We start from the raw sequence: 23,714 nt of genomic DNA on the forward strand, positions 1-23,714 counted from the left end.
TCTAGGTGTTCAGATAAATAGTAAACTATCATGGAAAGCCCACATTCAGGATCTTGTTCAAAGACAATGATGCCATTTTTACTACTCAAACAGTATCTGAAGTAAGTGATACTTTGACATGAAAAGTTGTCTACTTTGCTTATAACGTATGGTATTATATTTCGGAGTAACTCTTCCATTCTCAAAGGATATTCTTGGTTCAGAAACACATGGTTCAGACAATAAGTGATGTAAGTTCACGAACCTCTTGTCAACCCCTGTTATTAGTCTGAGTATTCTGACATTGGTCTCTCAATATGCATATTCTTTACTGTCATTTCTTCTTAACAATATCAGCTTATTCCCAAGAATTAGCATCTTTCACTCACTTAATACTAGACAGAAGTCCAATCTGCATTTGGATCAGACTTCCTTGACTCTTGTGCAGAAAGATGTGCAGTATACGGCTGCATCCATTTTCAATAAGCTACCACAAGAATTCAAGAATCTTAGCAGTTATCCCCATACTTTCAAATCAAAACTGAAGAGTTTCCTCATGGGTCACTCCTCCTATTCTGTCAGCAGATCCTTGAAAAATTAAGCTGATGCTTGTGTTATATTGTTGATTGCATTCACATAAACATGGACTGACTTTTTTCGGGTTCATAAACATTTTATTTTATCTGACATTACTTTTATGCTGTAATTTTGTGCACTGAAACATCCACAGCTTTCGAGATTTGCTCCTCAATTTGTCCTACAGAATTAGATGTGCAAAATAAATTAAAAAATGAATGGTAAACTCTTATACCTTTAGAATTAAAAACAGAAAATTAGTTCTAGGACATGTGAGCATTTCGTTGCCAACTTAGCTGACAGTTTACTAGGCAACTTCAAGGTATTGTAACACACGGCTGTCCAGTTTCAATTATTTAGTGTAGGACATATGTTAGCACTGACTTATCACTTTGCACAGTTGGTTGGTTGAACAATTCCCAGTGCCATCAAGTCTCTTTTAGCAACTGTTAAAAAAAAGGACTCGAGTCACTGAATGGATTCCAGTTCATCAACAAAGGCTGAGGAGACTAAGCTCTGTCCACGATCTTTACAGATTCATTGATCTGCTTCTATCCATGAAGCCCAGCTCCTCGATCTGATTTCTTGCAAAAGCATTGCTGCAGTGCATTTGTGAAAAAAAATTGTCTCAATGTCCCATGGCCGAAAGAACAGACATCATATCCATATAAGTATATAGTTCTGGCAAGACCGGCCATGACCCTCTTCTTCTGTGCGGATGCACACATATTACCCGAACTTTTACAGGACTTGGTAAGAATGTCTTCCACAAGTGATGAGTGTGTTGGGTAGGGGCACTACGAATGTAGTGTGTGGACATGTAAGGTGAGAATGTGGGTCTCACGGGAAGCGTGCACGAGATAGTCCCTGCAGTCGCACTATCCTCTGTGCCCGCGGTGGCTCAGATGGATAGAGCATCTGCCATGTAAGCAGGAGATCCCGGGTTCGAGTCACGGTTGGGGCACACATTTTCACCTGTCCCCGTTGATATACGAGGGCGGTTCAGAAAGTAACCTCCGATTGGTCACAGTGCGGGTTGTGGGGGGAGTAGCGACGCCATCTGTGCGTTCACGCACTCAACAGGTCAGTCGGCATCAAGCCGTGGTCGAGTGAACGTCGTACCTGCGCTAGTTTAGTTTTTGAGGCAGTTTGAAATGTGTGTTGCAATAGAAAACCCCGCCAAATGTGAAGTGCGTGCTGTCATAAGGTTTTTTACAGCCAAAGGATATTCTGCAGCAGCTATTCATCGTGAGCTTTGTGCCGTGTACGGACCAAGAGTTATGAGTGAAGGAGTTGTCCGTGAATGGGTACGTTTATTTAAAAGTGGACGAGAAAACGTTCATGATGAAGAGAGGAGTGGTAGACCATCATTGGTGACACGAACTCATTCAGACAGTTGATGCAAAAGTTCGGGAAAATCGACGTTTCTCAATGTCGGAGTTGTCTACTGGTTTTCCACAGATTTCTAAGACTCTCTTCTACGAGATAGTGACAGCAAGATTGGGTTACCGTAAGTTCTGTGCACGATGGGTGCCCACAATTCTTACCGACCACCACAAAACTCAAAGGATGGCCTCTGCATTAGACTTTCTGTCACGTTATGAGGACGAAGGAGAACCATTGTTAAACAGAATCGTGACCGGTGACGAAACCTGGATTAAGTGCGTGAACCCTGAGACAAAAGAACAATCAAAGATGGGGGCACATTCAAATTCGCCTACCAAACCAACAAAAGCCTCGCAAGATTTTTCTGCCAGAAAACTGATGGCAACGGTGTTTTGGGATGCCAAAGGGGTGTTGTTGGTTGAATTCATGGAACGTGGTACGACCATTAATCAAGACGTGTACAGTGAAACAATAAAAAAGTTACGACGGGCTATACAGAACAAACGCCGTGGTATGCTGACTTCCGGTACCGTTTTTTTGCACGATAACGCCCGTCCTCACTCTGCTCGCAGAACAACGGCCCTTCTTGAGTCCTTCAAGTGGGACGTTATCAACCATCCACCTTACAGCCCAGACCTGGCGCCAAGTGATTATCACCTCTTCATGCATTTGAAGAAATGGCTCGGGTCACAGCGGTTTGATGACGACGAAGAGCTCAAAGATGCGGTCACAGGCTGGCTCTAGGCACAAGCGGGTGATTTTTATGCAGAAGGAAGTTCAAAGCTTGTGAAGAGATACGATAAGTGCCTCAATCACTATGGAGACTATGTAGAAAAATAGTGCAAAGACGTAGTTGTAAGATGTATATATTAAAATATTTTTATTTAACTTGGTGTATTTTTTTAAATCAACCGGAGGTTACTTTCTGAACGGCCCTCGTATATCAACGCCTGTTAGTAGCTGAAGATATTAATATATAATTCTAATTTCGTTCTATATGGCTGCAGGTCATCAATGTTGTCTGTTCTTTCGGACATGTCTGAAAGAACAGACACCATATCCATATAAGTATATTCTTTGAATTTGGTCGGCACTAGTGCTGCAGGCTATTGTCGGGAAGCATGTTCATTTTTCAATGTAGTGCAAAACCTTTATAATTTTTTCTCTGCTTCTACAAAATGCTGGGATAAACTTTTTTCTTTCATGAAACCAGGAAGCAAAATGGTACAAAGTTTATCAAAAACACATTGGTCAGCAAGAGAGGAAGTGTAAGTCCACATGAAAATTTGGAGGGCATTATCAGTGGCCTCACACATATTGCCAATAATACATTTGAAAAACCACATGTGTGGAACGATGCTTCAGCTTTACTGAATGAACTCAGCAGACTACAAACAGTATTCATGATGACAGTCTGGAAGGACATACTCCAGAGGTTTAATAGTGTAAATCTGAAATTGCAAAGTGTAAACATTGATACTAAAATAGTGCATGAATTATATGAATCACTTGCAGGATTTATTGCATCTACTTGTGGCATGTTCAACTATAATGAAAATAAATCCATGGAGATTGTGACTGATATAGACTTAGATGCACCTATATAAGATCACGAAAACACAAACTTCATGATAATGAAGAAACGGATTCTGAAGAAGTTTTTCTGACTGGAAGGGAAAAATTTAGAGTCGAAACATTTCTCCCAGTACTCGACAACTTGTACACCAAATTAGTGAGGAGGAAAGAAAGCTATAGGACACTGTTGGACTCTTTCACAGTTTCCAGTGACCTTAAGAACAGTTCACCTGACGATATTGCTGAATGTGCAGCAAATCTTCAAGCCTCATGTGACACAGATTTAGAGCCTTCCTTCCCTGGTGAATGTGTATGTTTCGCAGAACTTTTGAAATCTTCTGAAATTAGTGGTATGCCAGTTTAAATGAGTAAATTTTTACGAAAAGAGAGGTTACAGTCCACGTTTCCAAAAGCTGATGTTGCTCTTAGAATATTTCTATGTGTGGCACTTACAAATTGTTCAGCAGAATGCTTGTTTTCAGTTCTTAAAAGACTGAAATTGCATCTACGTTCTACGTTGTCTGAGGAGAGATTGAACACTTGTCCATTCTTCACTTCGAAGCCAACTTCCTAACTGATAACCGTCAGAACTATGAAGATATGCTCAACGAGTTTTCTGCCGTCAAAGCCAGATGTAAACTTTGCTGACTGGTGAGTTTGTTTGTTTATTCATATTAGTTTTAAAAAACTAAGATTATAATGTAATTTTTATTACCACTTAGAGGACATTCATTGGATTTACAAACTATGTATTACCTGTTTATTTTTCAATTGCCAATGGCAGAACACAGAACCAAACCTCGTTTACATGCACACATGACTGAAAGCTCCTGACAATACTAAACAATATCTGGATGACCCAGGCCACTCGGCTCTATAGAGTCAAGTCATACCGATACTGTAGTATATTACAACTGAAGTGTATTTTTGGCATCTGCTGATATGTACAGTTATTGCGGAAATATACGTTATCAGAGAGTATGGTCATATGAAAAAGTGTTAATAAATAACGTAGTCCAGTTTTGTCGATAAATATGTAAAAGCTTTGCTAATACCATTAGAAAGAGCTACGGTGAGACCAGTAGCTGCAGTACAAAACTGTTCAGCTCTTACACGGATTAAAGGTATTGCGTACACTCATTACGCAGCATCTAGCTACACAAACCCTAATGCTTTACATATTAACTATTAGATTATAAAACAAATTTGATTTTTCCACACTAGTCTGTAAAATTATGTAATACCAAATCCAGTTCTGTGTTTGTTTGTCTGTATTTAGTTATGAGTCCATGCGGTGAAATCTCTATTTCATATTCATTTCTTACAATTTCCTATACATTCACATATTAATAGAGATGAGAGTTTTTTTTATCTGCTACACAGTCAAGTTATTAGATTGTAAGATGGTAGTTTAATTTTAAATTTGAATGCGTCTCTGTAAAAGTACATATTAATTTCTAATGTATGACACTTTTGCTTCAATTTTTAGATTGTAACACAACTTCCTTATTTTCATTTTCAACACTTTTGTGTAAAACAACATATTAAAAGTGAATGTATAACAAAAATCCATTGTTTCCTACATGCTCTGCTGAATTTTTACACAAAAGAAGTTATTTTACTTGTGTTCATTTTTGTATGTCTTTTGACAGAAGAATGTGTTAACACAATGCAGTTTTAAGTTTGTTTTATCCACTTCTGTACACCAAGTACAGTTTAGGAACCATATTACATTTTGATTGAGCATGACTAGACCGCTGACGCATCCTTCAGAACAGCAAACAGCAGAGTACGGAAACAGCTCACAAAGCTCCCACCCAAAATGGCAATTGTGAAGCGATCGGGTAGTAGTTAATATTTAAAACATGTTTTTGGGGTGGGCGGGGGAAGGCGCATATAATATGGTGTGCCTAGGGGCGCAAAATTTTTTAATCTGCCACTGTATTAAGCCCTCTGGTTGACTAACTGCATCAGCTTCTGCATTCTGCTTGTACCATATATTTGTGCACTGATCTTTTGGATTATATCTGAGGATTCCACTGACTCACTGTGTTTTTGTACCAGACCACTCAATTTTTCCTTCAGAAATCTCATGCTATTCAGTTTGCGGTAATGCTGGTGCAAGTCATCAGTTAGCTCCTGAAATGTTTCTGCCTTACTAAGTGCTTGGTGATATGTCACACATGCTTTAGCCTTGCCCATTAACCATAAGTTAGTCCTGCCTAAACAGGCTTTATATGTACAATCAGTCGCTTCAGCAGTAGCTATTATGAGGCATATTCCAAAACTAGGGGCCAGTGACACATACTTAACTGATGGTAGGCCTGAATGAAGTTTCAAGATTGCTGTCTGCCGACATTTTAGGAAACTACTGCCGTGCTGGTTTGATTCAGCAGTCATTTGCCAGTCAGTGTGAACATATCGCAATGTCAAGACAATTGTAGATCCCACCAGTGATGAACTGCATGGCATGATTAGATTTTCGCTGGCAAATCCATCATGAGTTATGCATAGTGTACGGACCTGAAACAATGAGTGATAAGCAACTTCAAGCATAGTGTCAGGAATTCCAAAATGCCCGCATAAATGTTTACAATGAACAGTGGACTGGCAGGCCAAGTATTTGAACTGACATCATTGATCAAGTGGCCCAAAAGCTTCTGAAGTGATCAGCAATTTATGATTATTGGTCTGGCCAATGAACTCCAAAATGCTGCTCGAACCTCAATTTACACAGTTGTCACTGAAAAGTTGGGTTACTACAAACTGTGGGTGAGGTGGGTTCCAAAAATGCTCACTGATCAGCACAAAGAGTAAAGAATGTGTAATGCATGACAGTTTTTGGAGTGCTATGTACAAGATGGAAATGATTTATTTTCCAACATTGTTATGGGAGATGAGACATGGATACTGTACAAAATCAAACAATGGTCAATGCAGTGGTGCCATTCAAGTTCACCCAAACCGAAACAGTTTACGCACTCCCCATTCTTGAATCGAAAAATAATGGCTACTATTTTTGGGAGAAAAATGGGCATCATTTTGATTGATTTCATGGACCATGGGTCAACAATAACAGCTGAAGTATACAGCAAAACACTAACCAAACTGAGACGCACAATACAAAATCAATGCCACGGGAGACTGTCATCTGGCATAATCATCCTCCATGACAATCCACTGCCTCACACCACTGCCAAAATCAGGGAGAAGATTCAGTATTTTAATTGGAAACTTTTTGAGCACCCTCCGTACAGTCCTGACCTTGCTTCAGGTGAATATTTACTCTTTTTGCTTTTGAAAAAGTGGCTGAGCAGACAATGATTTCACAATGATGATAGACTCAAGACTGGCATCACTAACCAGTTCAATTCTCAGGTGGCGGAATTGTATGCAAAAGGGTTCAAGAAGCTGGTGCAGTGTTACAGGAAGTGTATGGATGTGAACAGCAGTTATGTTGAAAAGTAAAGTAGATATTCAGTAAAATATTACTGTCAATAGAAACCATTTCTCATGAGCTTATTTTTTATGGCCAAACTGACCTTAGCTTTAAAATACTCCTGGTGCAATGTTAACAAACACAGTTACACCCTTCACTGTTTTCCCGGAAAAAGGCATTGTCAAGTTGGCTGCTAGTGGATCTGCCGAAGAGGGGCGAGGGGGTACACTCAATACTGATTTTACTTCTGCTGATACCTACTATTGTAAGGATTGCTAAACTTCTATTTGCCTATGTAATTCCTCATTGTATTCTTTATGCTGAGCACTCACTGCCAATAACTTAGTTACTTGTTCTGATAATGCAGCATTAGACTTGTCCCTCGTAGCTGCACATGTGACTGGCATTTTGTGTATTCCACAACTGTAATTACAACAACAGAAACATTGGAAAAAACTACACTTATAATACACACAAAAAATGGCCTCAACTACTTTTTATGCCAGATCATGGCCCAATGTCACTTAAAACAGTCCTTTGTCAAATGTCAAATCATCTACCAATGTCACATGTAGCTGGCAATGACGTAATGTGTGCCAACTCATGTCCTATAAATTACAAAATTCACATCTCACTGATGCTACATACTCTTAGACAGTAACAAGTCTACAGGCTCCTGCAGATTAACAAATATTACACAGAGTACAATTGATGTCCCTATGACTTAACACAGCAATACAAACCAGTCTGGCTGATGTGCACATTCTGAAGTACCTCGGGGCCATTGGCTAGATCATGGCAGCTCACACAACATGACTGACCTTGTGCAAGCTAGCTGGCCCAGCTGGTGGCAGGCATTGGTTGTCTGGCGATGATGCCCAACAGATCTATGACTATTTTGACTAAGGCACACCCACAGACCCCACAGGGAGTGTTCCAGTAACTTCCAGCAGGTCTGCATGGGACAGCAATAGCAGTGCACAGTTGTGACATGGCCTCTCCAACAGAGGAAGACCGGGGATGTCAGTGTCTGTTCATGATGCCAGTTGGGGGCAGCAGCGGTTAGCACACCTCCCACTTATAGCAGCACCGTGTTAGTATGTCAAGCACCATCATTTTGGTCCTCCGTGAGCCGGTGACAGAAGGTTACAGGTCTTCACATCAGTGGATGAGAAGTTGGCAGCTTACAGTGGCTAATTCCAGCAGACTAGGCTGCTGCAGTATTGAAGGTGGTAGTCAACTGGTGAGCGGTAGTCAGCACATCACAAGTCCTACATCGATTCTGGTTTGTTGCAGCTGAAAGATAGCAACGCTCGGAAACCTGACTATTTATAATTGTCTATTGGAGCCAATGACATTATGTCTTGGTGAGGATGACTAAATATGGCCTGGTTTTCTGGGTTAGTCAGCAGCCTTTATCACACCTCAGTGTCTCAAGACTGTGGCTTTCAGCTCTCCAGTTTGGCCCTTTTCTGCAATATCAGTGGGCTGAAAGATCTTCTTTTATAAGATTAGTGTGTTGTTACGGCAACTTTCAGTGCTGTCAGAATGATATGTTCCTTCCACAGTGAGGTCATCTTGCTGAATTGGCCAATTTAGACATCTCACTCAAGCAATGTGTGGCAGTGGCCTCAGTTGTATGCAACAATATTGCAGTATTAGCTCCCATGCCTATATGTCATTCCGGTTGTGACACAGCACAACAAGCTCAGCGCTGGTTGAGGAAAGCTCTAAAAAATTTTTACATTTGCCCAATTTATGTAACTTGACATTGAATATGTAAAAATATTATTTACAAAATGAAGAGCAAAAAGAATCATTACACAAGCATAAACTGTACTAAAACTGGTGAGATAAAGAGTGAAACAAGCTGTGTTCAGTACAGTTATTTACAGTAATTACTTATTTCATGAAATATTGAAGCTAAGACTTGTAAGGTTGCTTTTGACTTAAATACAGAATAAGTACATACTGCAGGTGCAAGGGACAAATTTAATTGTATTTTCTACCAATACTACATTGTAAAGGTGTCATGGAAGTTTTATTTGTAAGTTCTCAGAAACTAACATACAACATTGCATCACTACAGACGTGCTGTGTAGATCTTTACTTACTCATTTGTCACCCTGTATAAGCTCTAGCATGCCCTGTTACAGTGAGACATATACTTCCCAGAAAGTCTGACAAAACTGATGATATATGATGTCAGTAAATATTAGAAAGAAATTAGTCATCAACTTTACATTTCCTCACATTATCTAAAGCAGTCTGAGAGTAGTGCTCAGGTAGCTTACCAATTCCAAGCCTTAGAAACTACTGGTTCAGAGCTGAAGACTTCATCGAGACAAATTTGAAGTGCATTCTTGTCCAGAAAGGAATTTTATTGACTGTTGTTTGATAAAGAGTGAGAAATGTAAACATTTGAGGGTGCAAGGTCAGAGGAATAAGTGCATGAGTGATGACTCCCCAGACAAACTGAACGGTGTGTTATCACGCAGTAGCAACACTTAATGCAGTTCTGTCAGTCATTTTTCTCACACTACAACTGAAACGCATGTCAGTTGGCAAAAAGGGCCAGCTGTAGTGGACACTCCTGTGGAGGAGTTCATAATGCACAACACCATTTTTGTGTCAGCAGATGCAAAATATTATATGTCACCAGTAACAACACTGCATAAAAGTGCTCACTGAGTGAGCTGATGATGTTAAAGCAAAAATGCAATAATAGTCACTTTTTGGTTTTTTGTTGCTTTGATTTAGAGTATGCACCTTCCACACCTGACTTCTGACCTTCGATTGTTGAATGCAAATGTCACATGACAGTTAAATGAAGCAGTTCATCACATAAATCAATTATGAAGACATTCTGAACGAGGAAAATCATTCATATCCAAACAATCATTCTTGAAACAAGAAAGTGCCTCTCTGATGTGATTTGCTCAAAGCACCCACCTCACACACAACACGAGGTCTGTTCAAAAAATTCCGGAACTTTGTTCACAAAATTTTTCTACACTTACCTTTTACTTATCGTGCATGGTCTCCTTTAATACTCTTCTCTACAATTTATACACTGCTCCCAACACCATTTTCACTTCCGGAGGCAGTCTTGGTATACCTCCTACTGCATTGCACGAAGTGCCATCTGAGAATTTTCTTTTATCTTGTCTGTCATTGCAAATCTTTGTCCTTTCAATGAGGTTTTCAACCTTGGAAATAGAAAAAGAAGTCTGTAGGGGCCACATGAAACTCTTAATGAACAACTCGTTCTCATTTGTGCAATCCAAAAGCTATTCACTCTTTCTGGCCTTGACTCATGAGCCGTGGGCTGAACTTAGCAGGAACATATTGCGTTCCAAGATGCTGTGTCAAGATTTCATGACATGACACAACTGAAATGTTACATTCTTCTGGAGTCTCTCATCTTTGATTGGCATACACAATTTCATTGATTTTCTTGACATGAACAACGTTAGTAGATGTCGACGGGTGTCCTGAATGAGGGTCATCTTTAACTTCTGTCCAGTCATTTTTAAGCCATGTAAACCATTCATAACACGGTGTATGGCTTAATCACACATCACTGTAGGCTTCCTGCATCATTTGGTGTGTGTCTGTAAAGTTTTTCTTGAGTTTCAAGTGAAATTTAATGGAGACTCATTGCTCCTCTAACTCTGCCATCTCAAAATTTGCAAACTGTACAACACAGCATTCTGTGCAATACTGCACTGAACAATAAGTAACAGACATACATCAATGAAACTCCTGGCAATTACACATTACACACAGGCATGTGCAGGGCTGCCAACCACATTGCACTCCAACACACCGTTGGCGCGAAATTACGAATGTTTTAGAATTTTTTGAACAGACCTTGTTCAAATTTTTCAAGATGCATCTGCTGTCTTCCCCTTTCTTCAAACCCAAAGCAGAAGACATGTCACAAATGTTAGACCCTTTATTTTCGATTCTATTTTATAATACCTAAACAATGTTCATAAGTTTCAATTACAGACAACATAATATGTAACTGCACGACGGCTTCAGATATCTAGATGGCAATTGATAAATACACTCATATCAACCTATGCATGTCGTGTTACTGCTATGTATTCACTTGGTTTATCAAAGTTAGTTCACTTGGAAAACCAGACTATAATAATAAACAACTTCCTGCTCACCAGTGTCATTTATTTATTTATTTATTTTGTGTTCCAGTGATCCATGTTGTGACAGTCTTATAGGTTATGGAATGTGTCAGAGATCTATGGTAGCACATAAACACAAAACAAAATGATTTCATATTACAGTAAACCATAACTTAGGTTCTACTACAAAAATCATAAATATTGCAAAATATGTGTTTACAATAAAGAATAGTCAGTATTACAATTGTAGATTTGGGCACATATTTGCATTTAACAATAAAAGAAATGATAAATACTGTAGTTCAGGAACCCTTGTAATAGGAACGCCTTAAAGTTTTTTTTAAACAAGAGCTCATCTTCTACCAAACACTTAATTCTTGAAGGGGAGCCATTAAAAATCTTACAGCTAGTGAACCAGAAATGTGCCCAAGGTGTACCATGCTGCCTTCACCTATCAAATGGCACCTGATGTCATGTGACCAGTGGCTGCTGTAAGATGAGGAAACTCCCTCATCTTACAAGCATAAAGTGTTTTGATCTTGAAACAACAACATGCTCTTTCACGGAAATGCTTCTGGGAATTTTTGCAATTACCTGAGGATTAAAGAATGAAGCAAATTATCTTTGTGGTTCCATCAGACTGATAGCTCAGCAAACAGCTAAAATGTGATTTAAAAATAAAGGAAGGAATGGACATGAACTTGCAACTTTGTGTCTACATTGCACAATGTTTACTGCTAGACCACGAGCAGATATATCACTGTAATGGCTTTAAGTGGAAGACAACACTTCGTCCAGAAACTCCTGCGTCTGTGACTTTGTGGCTATCCTGCACAATGTTTATCGCTCGACCGCTAGCAGATCTAGCACTGTAATGGCTCAAGTGGAAGACAACACTTTTGCCAGAAACTCCCTTCATTCTACAGTGTTGCCAGATTGTGCAGATGACCAGACAGAATTCCGAAGTGTGGCCAGTTTTATTGAAGCCTCAAGTGAATGACTGACTGCTTCTATGCGCAGAATGGCTAGGGGCCAGGTTTTATCTAAGACAGTACTATGCAGTCTGAGCTGGTAAATCAATTACAAATAATAGCACATAAAACAAAATTATTTATTGATAGTAGCAAGTATAGGGTAAAAACAACTTTATAATAGCCTCACACAAGAAACAAAATTAAGCTAATCGGGGCAAAGCTTTAAATGCAAACTAAAATTACTACTGTTGGAATGCTGTTTTTATTCTGTTAAACTACAGACATTTGATATCTGTAATAATTTTATTTTCTATATTGTCTGGCATACTAAGTGCTTCTGAAGCACTTAGATATCTGGTTTTTCCTAGCTATGTTGCCCACATATCTAATGTTAATGTTAATTATGGCATTTGTATTATGTAACTCAATTCTGGTAAAATCAAATAACAGTTATTTTGTATCAGCACAAACAATATGCTATTCAAGAACGTCTCTCAAATAAAACTTTTCTATCTCCATAATCTGCTGAACTAAGATATATAATGCCTTTGGTTTAGTTCAAAAGCCCACTCATGATGGAAAATATATTGGCTCTGAAATCAGTAAATAGACCTAACCTCTCTGAGGATGTTCATAATGAATCTGGTAGCACTGTGGGAACAATGATTACCAAAGTACAAAGGGCAACTAAAATAAGTATAAATATTTATATGTTTAGTGAACTAGATAAAGAGGCATTAGTGTCATATCCAAGTGAGGAACCTACAACATGTAGCTCTGGACAGAAGTATGTAGAACAACTACAGCTTTGGTTCATATTTAAGAGAATAGTTGACCATGCACTTGGTAGCTATGTACATACTAGAACTGTTCATGATAGGAGTGACCCTATATTGTATACAGTTACCATAAAGAAACTTCTAATGAAAAGGTCACTACGGCATAATAGGTGTAAAACAATGAAAGGGCCTGTAGACAGAGAGATGTTGCATGAAGTGTGTTTGGCTTTCAAGATGGCAATGCATGAAGCCTTCAAAGACTGCCATAGCAGAATATTATCAAAAGATCTCCTACAAAACCCAAAGAAATTCCTGTCATACGTAAAGCATGTTAATGGCACCAATGTTAGCGTCCAGTCATGGATGAGACCAGAACTGACACCGATGGTAGCAGAGCAAAAGCAGAAATGTTGACCTCCATTTTCAAATACTCATTTATAAAGTAAAATCTAGGATTATTGTCTCAACTTAATGCTTGCGCCATTGTGATGATGAATGGTGTAGACAATAGTGTAAATGATGTTGAGAAACTGCTGAAATCATTAAAATTGAACAAAGCACAAGGGCCAGATGGAATTCCTACAGACGCCACACCGATTTTTTGGCTGAGTTGGCCCCTCTTTTAATCATCTATAATCTACCACTCCATCAATCAAAAACTCATGCACAGTGATAGGAAGACATACCAGAAGAGTAGTAGAAGTAAACCACAAATCAGTTGTTCAATATATCTCACATCCATTTACTGTAGCATCTTAGGCCAAATTAGGATCTCAAATGGAATAACGAGTGTTGAATGGAATAACCTTCTCTATACCAACCAGCACTGACCCCAAAAATATTGCACATGTGAAACCTAAATTGCAGTTTTTTTACATGATGTACTGAAAGCCTGAGGTTTAATGTAGCACTTCAAGAAAGTCTTCATTATCGACAAATTATGTTCTTCAGCTGAAGACAGGAATTTATTTAGGTAGTTAATAAATACACATAAGAATATTATGTGAGAATTTGTTTGTATGTGAACAGATTTGGGTTGCTGGATACTGAGTTCCTGTAAGACAGGGTGACTCTGCAGCTGGTTCCTACTTCAAAACACTTGCTGGGTCAGCAGTTGTTCCACAGAAGTGGTCACCTTCACAGAGACATGCATGGTCAGGTGATTGGGTGTCACAAGCCTACGCGAGAATTCCACACTCCTAAACATCCATAGGTCCACTGTTTCCAAAGTGATAGTGAAGTGGAAATGTGAAGGGACACGTATAGCACAAAAGCACACAGGTCAGTCTCATCTGTTGACTGACAGAGACTGCCAACAGTTGAAGAGGGTCATAATGTGTAAATAGGCAGACATCTATCCAGGCCATCACACAGGAATTCCAGACTGTGTCAGGATCCACTGCAAGTACCATGACAATTAGGTGGGAGGTGAGAAAACGGATTTCATAGTCAAGCGGCTGCTCATAAGCCACACAACACGCCGATAAATGTCAAATGACGCCTCATTTGGTATAAGGAGTGTAAATATTGGATCATTGAACAATGGAAAAACATTGTCTGGAGTGATGAATCATGGTACACAATGTGGAGATCCGATGGCAGGGTGCAGATATGGCAAATGCCTGGTAAACGTCATCTGCCAGTGTGTGTGTAGTGCCAACAGTAAAATTCGGAGGCGGTGGTGTTATGGTGTGGTCATGTTTTTCATGGAAGGGGCTTGCATCCTTTGTTGTTTTGCATGGCACTATCACAACACAGGCCTACGTTGATGTTTTAAGCACCTTCTTGCTTCCCACTGTTGAAGAGCAATTCAGGGATGGCAACTGCATCTTTCAACACAATCGAGCACCTGTTCATAATGCACGGCCTGTGGCGGAGTGGTTACATGAAAATAACATCCCTGTAATGGACTGGCCTACACACAGTCCTGACCTGAATCCCATAGAACACCTTTGGGATGTTTTGGCATGCCGACTTCGTGCCAGGCCTCTCCGACCAACATCGATACCTCTCCTCAGAGCAGCACTCCTTAAAGAATGGGCTGCCATTCCCCAAGAAACCTTCCAGCACCTGATAAAATGTATGTCTGTGAGAGTGGAAGCTGTCATCAAGGCAAAAGGTGGGCCAACATCATATTGAATTTCAGCATTATCGATGGAGGGCACCACGAAGTTTTCAGTCATTTTCAGCCCAGTGCCCGGTTACTTTTGATCACATAGTGTATCATTACGTAGTTAATAATTGTGAACATGCATATTGTGTGAGAATTTGTGGTCTGTAATCAGGAGGCTGAACACTGCATTTCTCGAAGACTCTGGCAATTGGTTGCTGCTTTATGATACTTGTTGGGCTGGCGGCTGTTCCACAGAGGAGTGCTCCTTCTTGGACACACGCAGTACTCCAGAGAATTCTGAGCATCAATACAATTAATAGTGACACAAAAAGGACAGTGAAGAAATCATTCTGTCTTTATGCTATGGTATGTAAACACTGATGTATTGAATGTCAAGGTTTTAACAACAGAAAAGCATTATCAGAAGCTTTCCTGGTGGTAATATTTGAGTCAATACAGAAAATTCACCTCTCTCATTTTGCAGAGTCAACAGATAGTCAGGACTGGTGAGTTTTCAGCATCAAGTCTTCTGTAGAGACAAAGTCAACTGACAAAAGTCATGGCACGTAAGAACGGAAAGTTGGAAGGGAATCACAGTTGATGTTACTGCTCCTGTATCCTCTCAGCTTCAGTTCCCAACTGAACTGTAAATTAGCTGAGGCAGAACTAAGGAAATACTTCAAAGCCGTGGATCAACGTAGTTGGGTACAACAGTCTTTCTCGACATCAGAAAAGGACTTGAAACATACTCTTGTATTTTATTATTAACAGTACAGTCATATGGGGAATATAGTGAAATTTGTGACTAAAGATTTCTTGGTGTGGAAAGCACAGCACATTATCTTGGATGGAGAATCATCAACAGATGTAGAAGTAACCTTACGAGTGTCCCAGGGAAGTATGCTGGAAACCTTGCTGTTCATGTTGTATATTAGTGTCCAGATAGTCCAGGTAGACAATATTAATAGTAACCCCAGACTTTTCATAGATGATGTGGTTATCTATAATGAAGTACTGTCTGAAAATAGCTGCACAAATATTCACTCATATCTTGATACAATTTCAAAGTTGTACGAAGCTTATTTCAATGAATCATCGGCACAGTTTTAGAAGGCACCACTCATTTGAAAATCAGCTTTCCCATTTCTGACATGATATGCTGTGAACATAGATAAAGGGCAACAGGCAGATTCCATATCCCTAGATTTCTGGAAAGTATTTGACACGGTACCCCACTGTAGACTGCTAATGCAGCTACAAGCATACGGAACAGGCTCCCTCATATGTGAGTGGCTCAAAGACTACTTAAGTGATAGAACACAGCACATTTTCATCGACATTCAGTTTTTATCAGACATAAGGGCATAGTCGGGAAAGCCCCAGGGAAGTATGATAGGGCCACTATTATTTTCTACTTACTTAAAGAATCTGGCGAGCAGGATGAGCACCAAACTGTCACTGTTTGCTGATGATTCTGTGGTGTACAGGAAGGTGCTGAAGATGAGTGACTGTACAATGATACAAGATGACTTAGATAGAATTTATAGTTGATGTGATGACTGGCAGCAGGATCTATATGAAGAAAAATGTAATTTAATGCAGATGAGTGCGAAAAACAAACCCATATAGTTTGGATATAGCATTGGTGGTGTCCTGCTTGATATAGTTACATCATTCAAATAGCTGGGTGTAACGTGGGAAAGATATATGAAATGGGATGACCAGGTGAGAATTGTGATAGAGAAGTCAAATGGTTAACTTCAATTTATTGGGAGACTTCAAGTAATTGTGGTTAATCTGTTAATAAGATCACATATAGGATGCTAGTGCAACCTATACCTGAGTACTGTTTGAGTGTTTGGGATCCACAACAGGTCAGATTAAATATTCACTCATATCTTCATACAATTTCAAAGTTGTACGAAGCTTATGTCAATGAATCATCAGTACAGTTTTAAAAAGCACCACTCATGTGAAACTCACCAATAGGTTAGAAAACACACAAGTGTTATGGAGGTGCTTTGGGAACTGAAATGACAGTCCCTGAAGGGAAGGCGATGTTCTTTTCGAGGGGTACTATTGAGAAAATTCAAAGAACTGGCATTTGAAACTGACTGCAGAACAATCCTACTGCCATCAAAAAACATTTTGATTAAGGGCCACAATGATAAGTTTCGAGAAATTAAGGCTCATATGAAGACAGTTGTTTTTCCTTGTTCTATCTACGAGCAGAACAGGAAAGGAAACAACTAGTAGTAGTACAAGGTACACTCCACCATTCCTACAGTGGCTTGAAGAGTATGTAGCCTATGTATAACAATGAAAATAATCAATTTTTATCAATATAATGTAATTGGATAGGTAAAAAATCTACTCACCAAGCAGCTGCAGGAGAAAACACATATAAAGAAAGGTTTTGATATATGGAAGCTTTAGGAGCCAAAGGCTCCTTCAGCAGGCAGAAGGGCTGAAGGGGAAGGAAGAGGGCTGAAGGAAAAGAACTGGAAAGGTTCAGAAAAAGGGTTACAGTTTGAAAAAGACACCTAGAGCACCAGGTCACGAGAGACTTACTGAACAGGATGATCTTTCCTTCTCATCTTGTCTGGCAAGTCTCCGCTGACCTGGGGTTGTGAGTGACCTTTCTACACTCTAGCCACTTTCCTAAGCCTCTCCAGTCCTTTTTCTTCACCCCTCTTCCTTCCCCTTCAACACTTCTGCTGGAAGAAGGAGCCACCGGCTCTGAAGCTTGCATACGTAAAACATTTTTTATGTGTGTGTTCTCCTGCCACCGCTTGGAGAGTAGATTTTTTATCTATCCAATTCTTGTATGGGTATAGTTGTAGATGTGGGAAGATTGATGTCCTCCTTTAAATACTCAGAAATGTAAAATTGTGGACCGTAAAAGAACAGTATCCTACTACAACAATATCAGTGAATCACAACTAGAACTGGCCAACTCGTACAAATACCTGGGTGTAGCAGTTTATAGGGATTTGAAATGGAATGATCACATAGGCTCAGTCGTAGGTAAAGCAGGTGGCAGACTTCAGTTTGGTGAAAGAATACTAGGGCAAGGCAATCAGTCTATGAAGGAGAATGGTTACAGTTCACTTGTGTGACCCATCTCACAATTTTACTCAATTGTGTATACCACACATGACTAATAGGGTATATAGAATGCATACAAATGAAGACAGCACGAATGGTTGACACATGGGAGTACATCACAGAGATGCTGAAAGACTGAACTGACAATTGCTTGAAGATAGACACAAATCTTCCTCAGAAAGTCTAATTGCGAAGTTTCCGGTGGGTTCGAACAACAGCTAAGGGTCAAGGAGATGCTTTGGGAACTCAAATGAGAATTCCTGGAGGGAAGGCGATGTTCTTTTCAAGAAATACTGTTGAGACAATTTAAATAACCAGTGTTTGAAGCTGACTGCCAAATGATTGTACTGCCATCAACAAACATTACACAAAGCTCCATGAAAATAAGATATGAGAAATAAGGTCTCATAACAAGGCATATAGACAGTTGTTTCTCCCTCACTCTATTTGCGAGTGGAACAAGAAAGGAAATGAGCAGCAGTGGTACAGGGTACCCTCTGCCACACACCTTACTGCGGTTCACATAGTATCGATGAAGATGTAACTGAAATTCTGATTAAATCCAGTGACATCATTGTCTCACAAATCACCCACTGTAACATTATCATATATATAAGCATTGTTTGAACATGATCAAAGAGACAAATACAAATAAACTGAATCCTAAGTCACTCAAGATACATCATCTCCCAAAAATGTATCTTATCCCCCACCATGTCTGACTACTGAACAATTACCGAATAGTTATTTCTGTAAGGGGCAATTTCATATTCAGTGTTGGATAGTACAGATTTATAGTCATTTAGTATCTGTAGGTTTTGGCCATTTTTAATGTAGCAAAAATTATACCGTATGTACACAATAAAAAATTCAATGTAGTGTACTATACATTATGATCAGGATAACATTTTCTTGATTTATAAAGTTAGGGTCTTAATTGATCTCTCAAACTTTATGAGATGATTGTGATTAAAATGAGTAAAAACAAACATACTTGTGTAGACACTATAACTGTGGATTCTGTCTATACTGAAATTTATTTGCATTTTAGAAAGATCCAGAGTATTAGAGCAGATAAATGTAACAGATTAATCACTGAAGTAAAGAAGATGAGCCACCCTCTGTGCAACACGCTAAAATTTCTAGCCTATGAGCTTAGGCTGGAGTGTGGGCAATACACAAAATGATAACTTAATTACTGTTCCTAAACATTAAGAGACAGAGTGTAGATGCAGGCCAGTAACAGAAACATTTTGAACCTTAAGGATCTCTTATGATTCCAAAATGGGAATATTTTATGCACAATATTAAATAATACAAAATACACTTAGTATTTGTAAGAAGTTTCCATGTGAAACTGAGACAGACAAATTTTTAAAATTTGATTTTCAATTAAATTTCTGTCACAGTTTTCTGGAGCTCTGATGGTTAAATTTTAGTGCCATTAAAAATAATGAAAGTTGTAAATTTATTTGAGGAAATATAGTTAAACAGAGTCAGCACTTCTGTAGATGAGGATGGAGGAAAAAAAATTTTACATTTTATATTGGTGGCTGTTTAAACTGAAGCTGCAGCCATAGTTGTTGTTTTAGCTGTTAAGTTTCAAGAGCAGTCCATTACCTTTCAGACAAACTTCAATCTTTAACAAAAGATAGGATATTAAGCATGTAGCTAATTTGCACAGGTGATAAAAGTCAGGCAGTTACTTTGTATGTCAAGCCTACTGTAGACCCAGCAACTGGGAAAACAGTTAGCATGCATAAACATTACATGGATTTGACAGTAAAAAAAAGAAAAGGGCAAGAATATTCAGATACTGAAATCAAGTTTTTCAACCCATGCTCAATCTACATTCTTTCATCTATACAAATTTTGAAACAAGTGATGAACAACCATATTTCAAAGACATAGTCTTAAATACGTTACAGGGTCAGAAGCAGCTGTCAAACAGATCTTGCCAGGAACATTTATTTTCAGAATGAGATTTTCACTCTGCAGCGGAGTGTGCACTGATATGAAACTTCCTGGCAGATTAAAACTATGTGCCGGACCGAGACTCGAACTTGGGACCTTTGCCTTTCGCGGGCAAGTGCTCTACTAACTGAGCTACTCAAGCACGTCTCATGCGCTGTCCTCACAGCTTTACTTCTGCCAGTACATAGTCTCCTACCTTCCAAACTTTACAGAAGCTCTCCTGGGAACCTTGCAGATCTAGCACTCCTGAAAGAAAGGGTTCACAGGTGACGAGGATGTATACTACATTGAGTTTGTACAACTTCTTGCTATTCTCCCAACTCCAGATATCAAACACATTGGGTTTATCTTACATTATGAATTTGCAGGAAACTTAGCCATTTTTGAAAGTGGATGAGGAACAGTCTGCACCACCCATGTAAAGGTCTTAAAGATGATTAACAACTCACTTTTAAGCTTCTCATTTTCAGATCTAAAGAGAAGGTAAAACAACTATTCATATGATTGTCAATCAGTTTTTATTTTATTTCTATTTATACTACTTGTTATATTAGTTTCTGATTGTTGAAAAATGTAGTGCTGTTGTCGCACCCATGGCAATGTAATTCACCAATTGAAAGGTTAGTCAGTTATATGAAGGAGCAAAGCAAATTATTTAAAATTAGCAGATTGAGGAAGAATGGCCAGTGGTGTACACAGAGCACTTAATTATTAAGTCAACAGATTGTTACTGCATTTTTGAAGAGAATAATATGCTCAAACTACATTATTAATAAAATGTTCATATCAAAGAATTATTATTATTACTAACCTGAGTGTCATTTTGAAAGGTTTTGGTACAGTAATGTTTGGCTCTTTCATAGTTGTGTGCCTGTTATGTTTTAAAATAGGGCTGCTCGGCAAACTACGCTGAAGAAGGGGCTCTTCATACTCACTATCAGAATCAGAAAATAAATAATCCAATTTTGTAAGACAATCATTGGCACTTAAATTATCCCATGTATTTCCCCTCAATGAACTTGTCGGGCGACTATTGCTTTTACAGGGTTCAGTGTGTTTATTTGAAAATGCAGAGTGAATCTCTCTTTTCATATTAGTCACTCCATTGGTTTTCTTCTCCTTTATTTTAAAACTATTTAACTGATGTTCAGTCCTGTTTCCCTTTTGATGCAAGTTGACAGTGGCATCTACACTATCCAAAAGACTACTGTCGTTCACTGATGCTCTGTGTGTACTCTTATGATCTATGGAGGTAACCGACGATGGAGAAACTAGGTGTGTGTTTTCGGCTAATTTCTCCCAGTTGATGTAGTCATGACTGATTGTTTTACTTTGTGACTTCTTTTGAAATTTCTTTCGTTCATTCTTTTTAGAGTTATCAGCAATACTGGATTCTTTCATTGCGGCATAGGGGGCTGCACTACCTCCAAGTACTGAACCACTTGTATTGCTTATTGCAGAATTAACTTGTGTTTCTCCATTCCCTGGTTCTGTCTCTGCAGGTTTGTTCTCCAAAGCAGGATTTTCAGCAGTCAATGATTTACAGTACAACATGTGTTTATCCTTTAAAGCTTGTAGTCTCAAATAAAACTCTCCATCTGGTAGATTTCCTAACTCTCCATAATCAGGAATGTTTTCATAAAAGTTCATAAATGAGTCAAATGAGTCCCTACTACGACCATCTAACATCACACTGCGGGGTGTTGACCCTTCACGCAGTTTTGCATTTCTTCCAGAATCGGCAGAAGGTGACCAAGATTGTGGCCTAGACACTTTACCATCAATACCCATATGTCCTTGTCTTCTTCGCACGTATGTCTTTCCCTCGATAGCTGTACCTGTATCAAAAGTTCCTCTTTCATACAATGGGGATGGCTGTCTGTTGGACGGGTTCAATGGAACTTTAAGACAAGAATTATTGAAAACAGATCCACTATGGTTCGACATAATGTGGTTCCAGAAACATCTCAGCAGAAAAGTCCGACTTGGACGTAAGAACTTAGCCTGACAACAGTGAAACGTTTCATAAGCAAACTCGATTACCCGTTCACTATCCACATTACAGTCCGAATATTGCGCTAGAACCCGCTACCTTGTAGACAGTCGTTGTCATGGAAACAGCGTTGGAAACAGTGTTGAAAACGTACAACAGCATCTACTTCGAGATCAACACTTCGCAAATGTTGAATCATACTTAGATTATTCCATCTATTTTAGTTTGCTTGCTTGAAAAAGAAAACTGGTATCGAAATCCCGTCTGTTCGTATATTTTGAAGAAACATCTGTTGCCTTTAAAAAATTGTATTCTTGGAGAATAAAATTGAATCATTTGCAATTATAATTGATTATATAATTATATGCGCTGCAATCTGCAACAAAAAAATCAACTACTGAACAATGTCTAACGAACTGCACATAAAATATGCAATTATCCCTAAACTGTCGAATATGTTGGTACCATTGTACAATATATCTTGATAGTTGATACGAACTTGTTTGGTAAACATAGCAGAAAGCAGACTGCCGGCAAGCGCACGAATTTGTTTGTATAGTGTGCATTGTGCAGAGGAAGTTTTAAGGTTAATGTTATCTAGATTTACGAAGGAAAATGACTGGAATGATTTTAACAAAGACTTTAAAGATGAGGACCCTTTTAACAGCCCCATTATCCTCCATGTTTATGCACACAGTGTCCGAAATCAAAGGAAACAAAAATGTGTACGACGTTGTTATTGTTGGAGGAGGCATGGTTGGGACGACAATGGCCTGTAAATTAGGTTTGGATATAGCACATTATGTTATAACATTAATTGTTGGGTGTCAATAACATTAGTTTGTAAATAGAGATATTAAATTTAGAAATTGGCAGCAGGTACTGTACTGAAAAGAAACACGAATTTAAAGTTCTTTCCCGGATGTAAAAAATACACAAATTAAACGCTTTCATTTGCTAGTAGAGTATACTTCATTGGCAAATAAAAGGGCATGCTTCAGAGACTGGAGCATTTGGCAGTTTTTAGGGATGTGACACATAAAACTTATTTTAGTACCTGTTGTCTAATACATATCGTGTACCTATTTAATTTACAGAAAATTATAACAGTTAACACAGTTAGGATACCCCTTAACGACAAATGGAAATTTTATTTATGTATGTATAATGAATTAGTTTATATCCATTGATCATGTGACAAGAGAAAAACAAGGGAAAACTCATTTTGGTAATTTGAGAAAATCTGAAGTGTTGTTAAAAGTTTGCTGTATAATATTATACTAGTGCCCAGAACCTTTAATTGTGATTCCATGGTAATGAGAGTATTTCTATATTTTTTCTATTATTATATATTGTTATAGATGCTAGTGTACTTTAGGCATGTGACTGTTACATATGTTGCTGCTACGGTCGCAGGTTCGAATCCTGCCTCGGGCATGGGTGTGTGTGATGTCCTTAGGTTAGTTAGGTTTAAGTAGTTCTAGGGGACTTATGACCTAAGATGTTGAGTCCCATAGTGCTCAGAGCCATTTTTTTTGTTACATATGTTGCACTTGGTCCTTAAGAAATTTAGTTGCCATAGAGCTTGCTCTGTAAAGCTGCATTCATAAATTGACATTAAGCATCAAATGGGGCTGCAGTACACTTTTAACAACAACTTAGCACACATT

At 38.7% G+C, this 23,714-nt stretch overlaps 1 protein-coding gene across 1 annotated transcript in view; it reads right to left on the reverse strand.

Annotated features, from left to right (window-relative positions):
- The window catches only part of LOC126457651 (protein FAM161A-like), a 34,783-nt gene extending 12,697 nt beyond the window's left edge, over positions 1-22,086 (reverse strand). The window contains exon 1 of the mRNA XM_050094143.1: positions 20,863-22,086. Within this exon, the coding sequence (XP_049950100.1) occupies positions 20,863-21,998 (1,136 nt within the window). The 5' untranslated portion in view covers positions 21,999-22,086. The remainder of the gene's footprint in view (positions 1-20,862) is intronic.
- Between the last annotated feature and the right edge of the window lie 1,628 nt (positions 22,087-23,714).

Source organism: Schistocerca serialis, chromosome 1, assembly GCF_023864345.2.
Source record: "Schistocerca serialis cubense isolate TAMUIC-IGC-003099 chromosome 1, iqSchSeri2.2, whole genome shotgun sequence".
NCBI lineage: Eukaryota > Metazoa > Arthropoda > Insecta > Orthoptera > Acrididae > Schistocerca > Schistocerca serialis.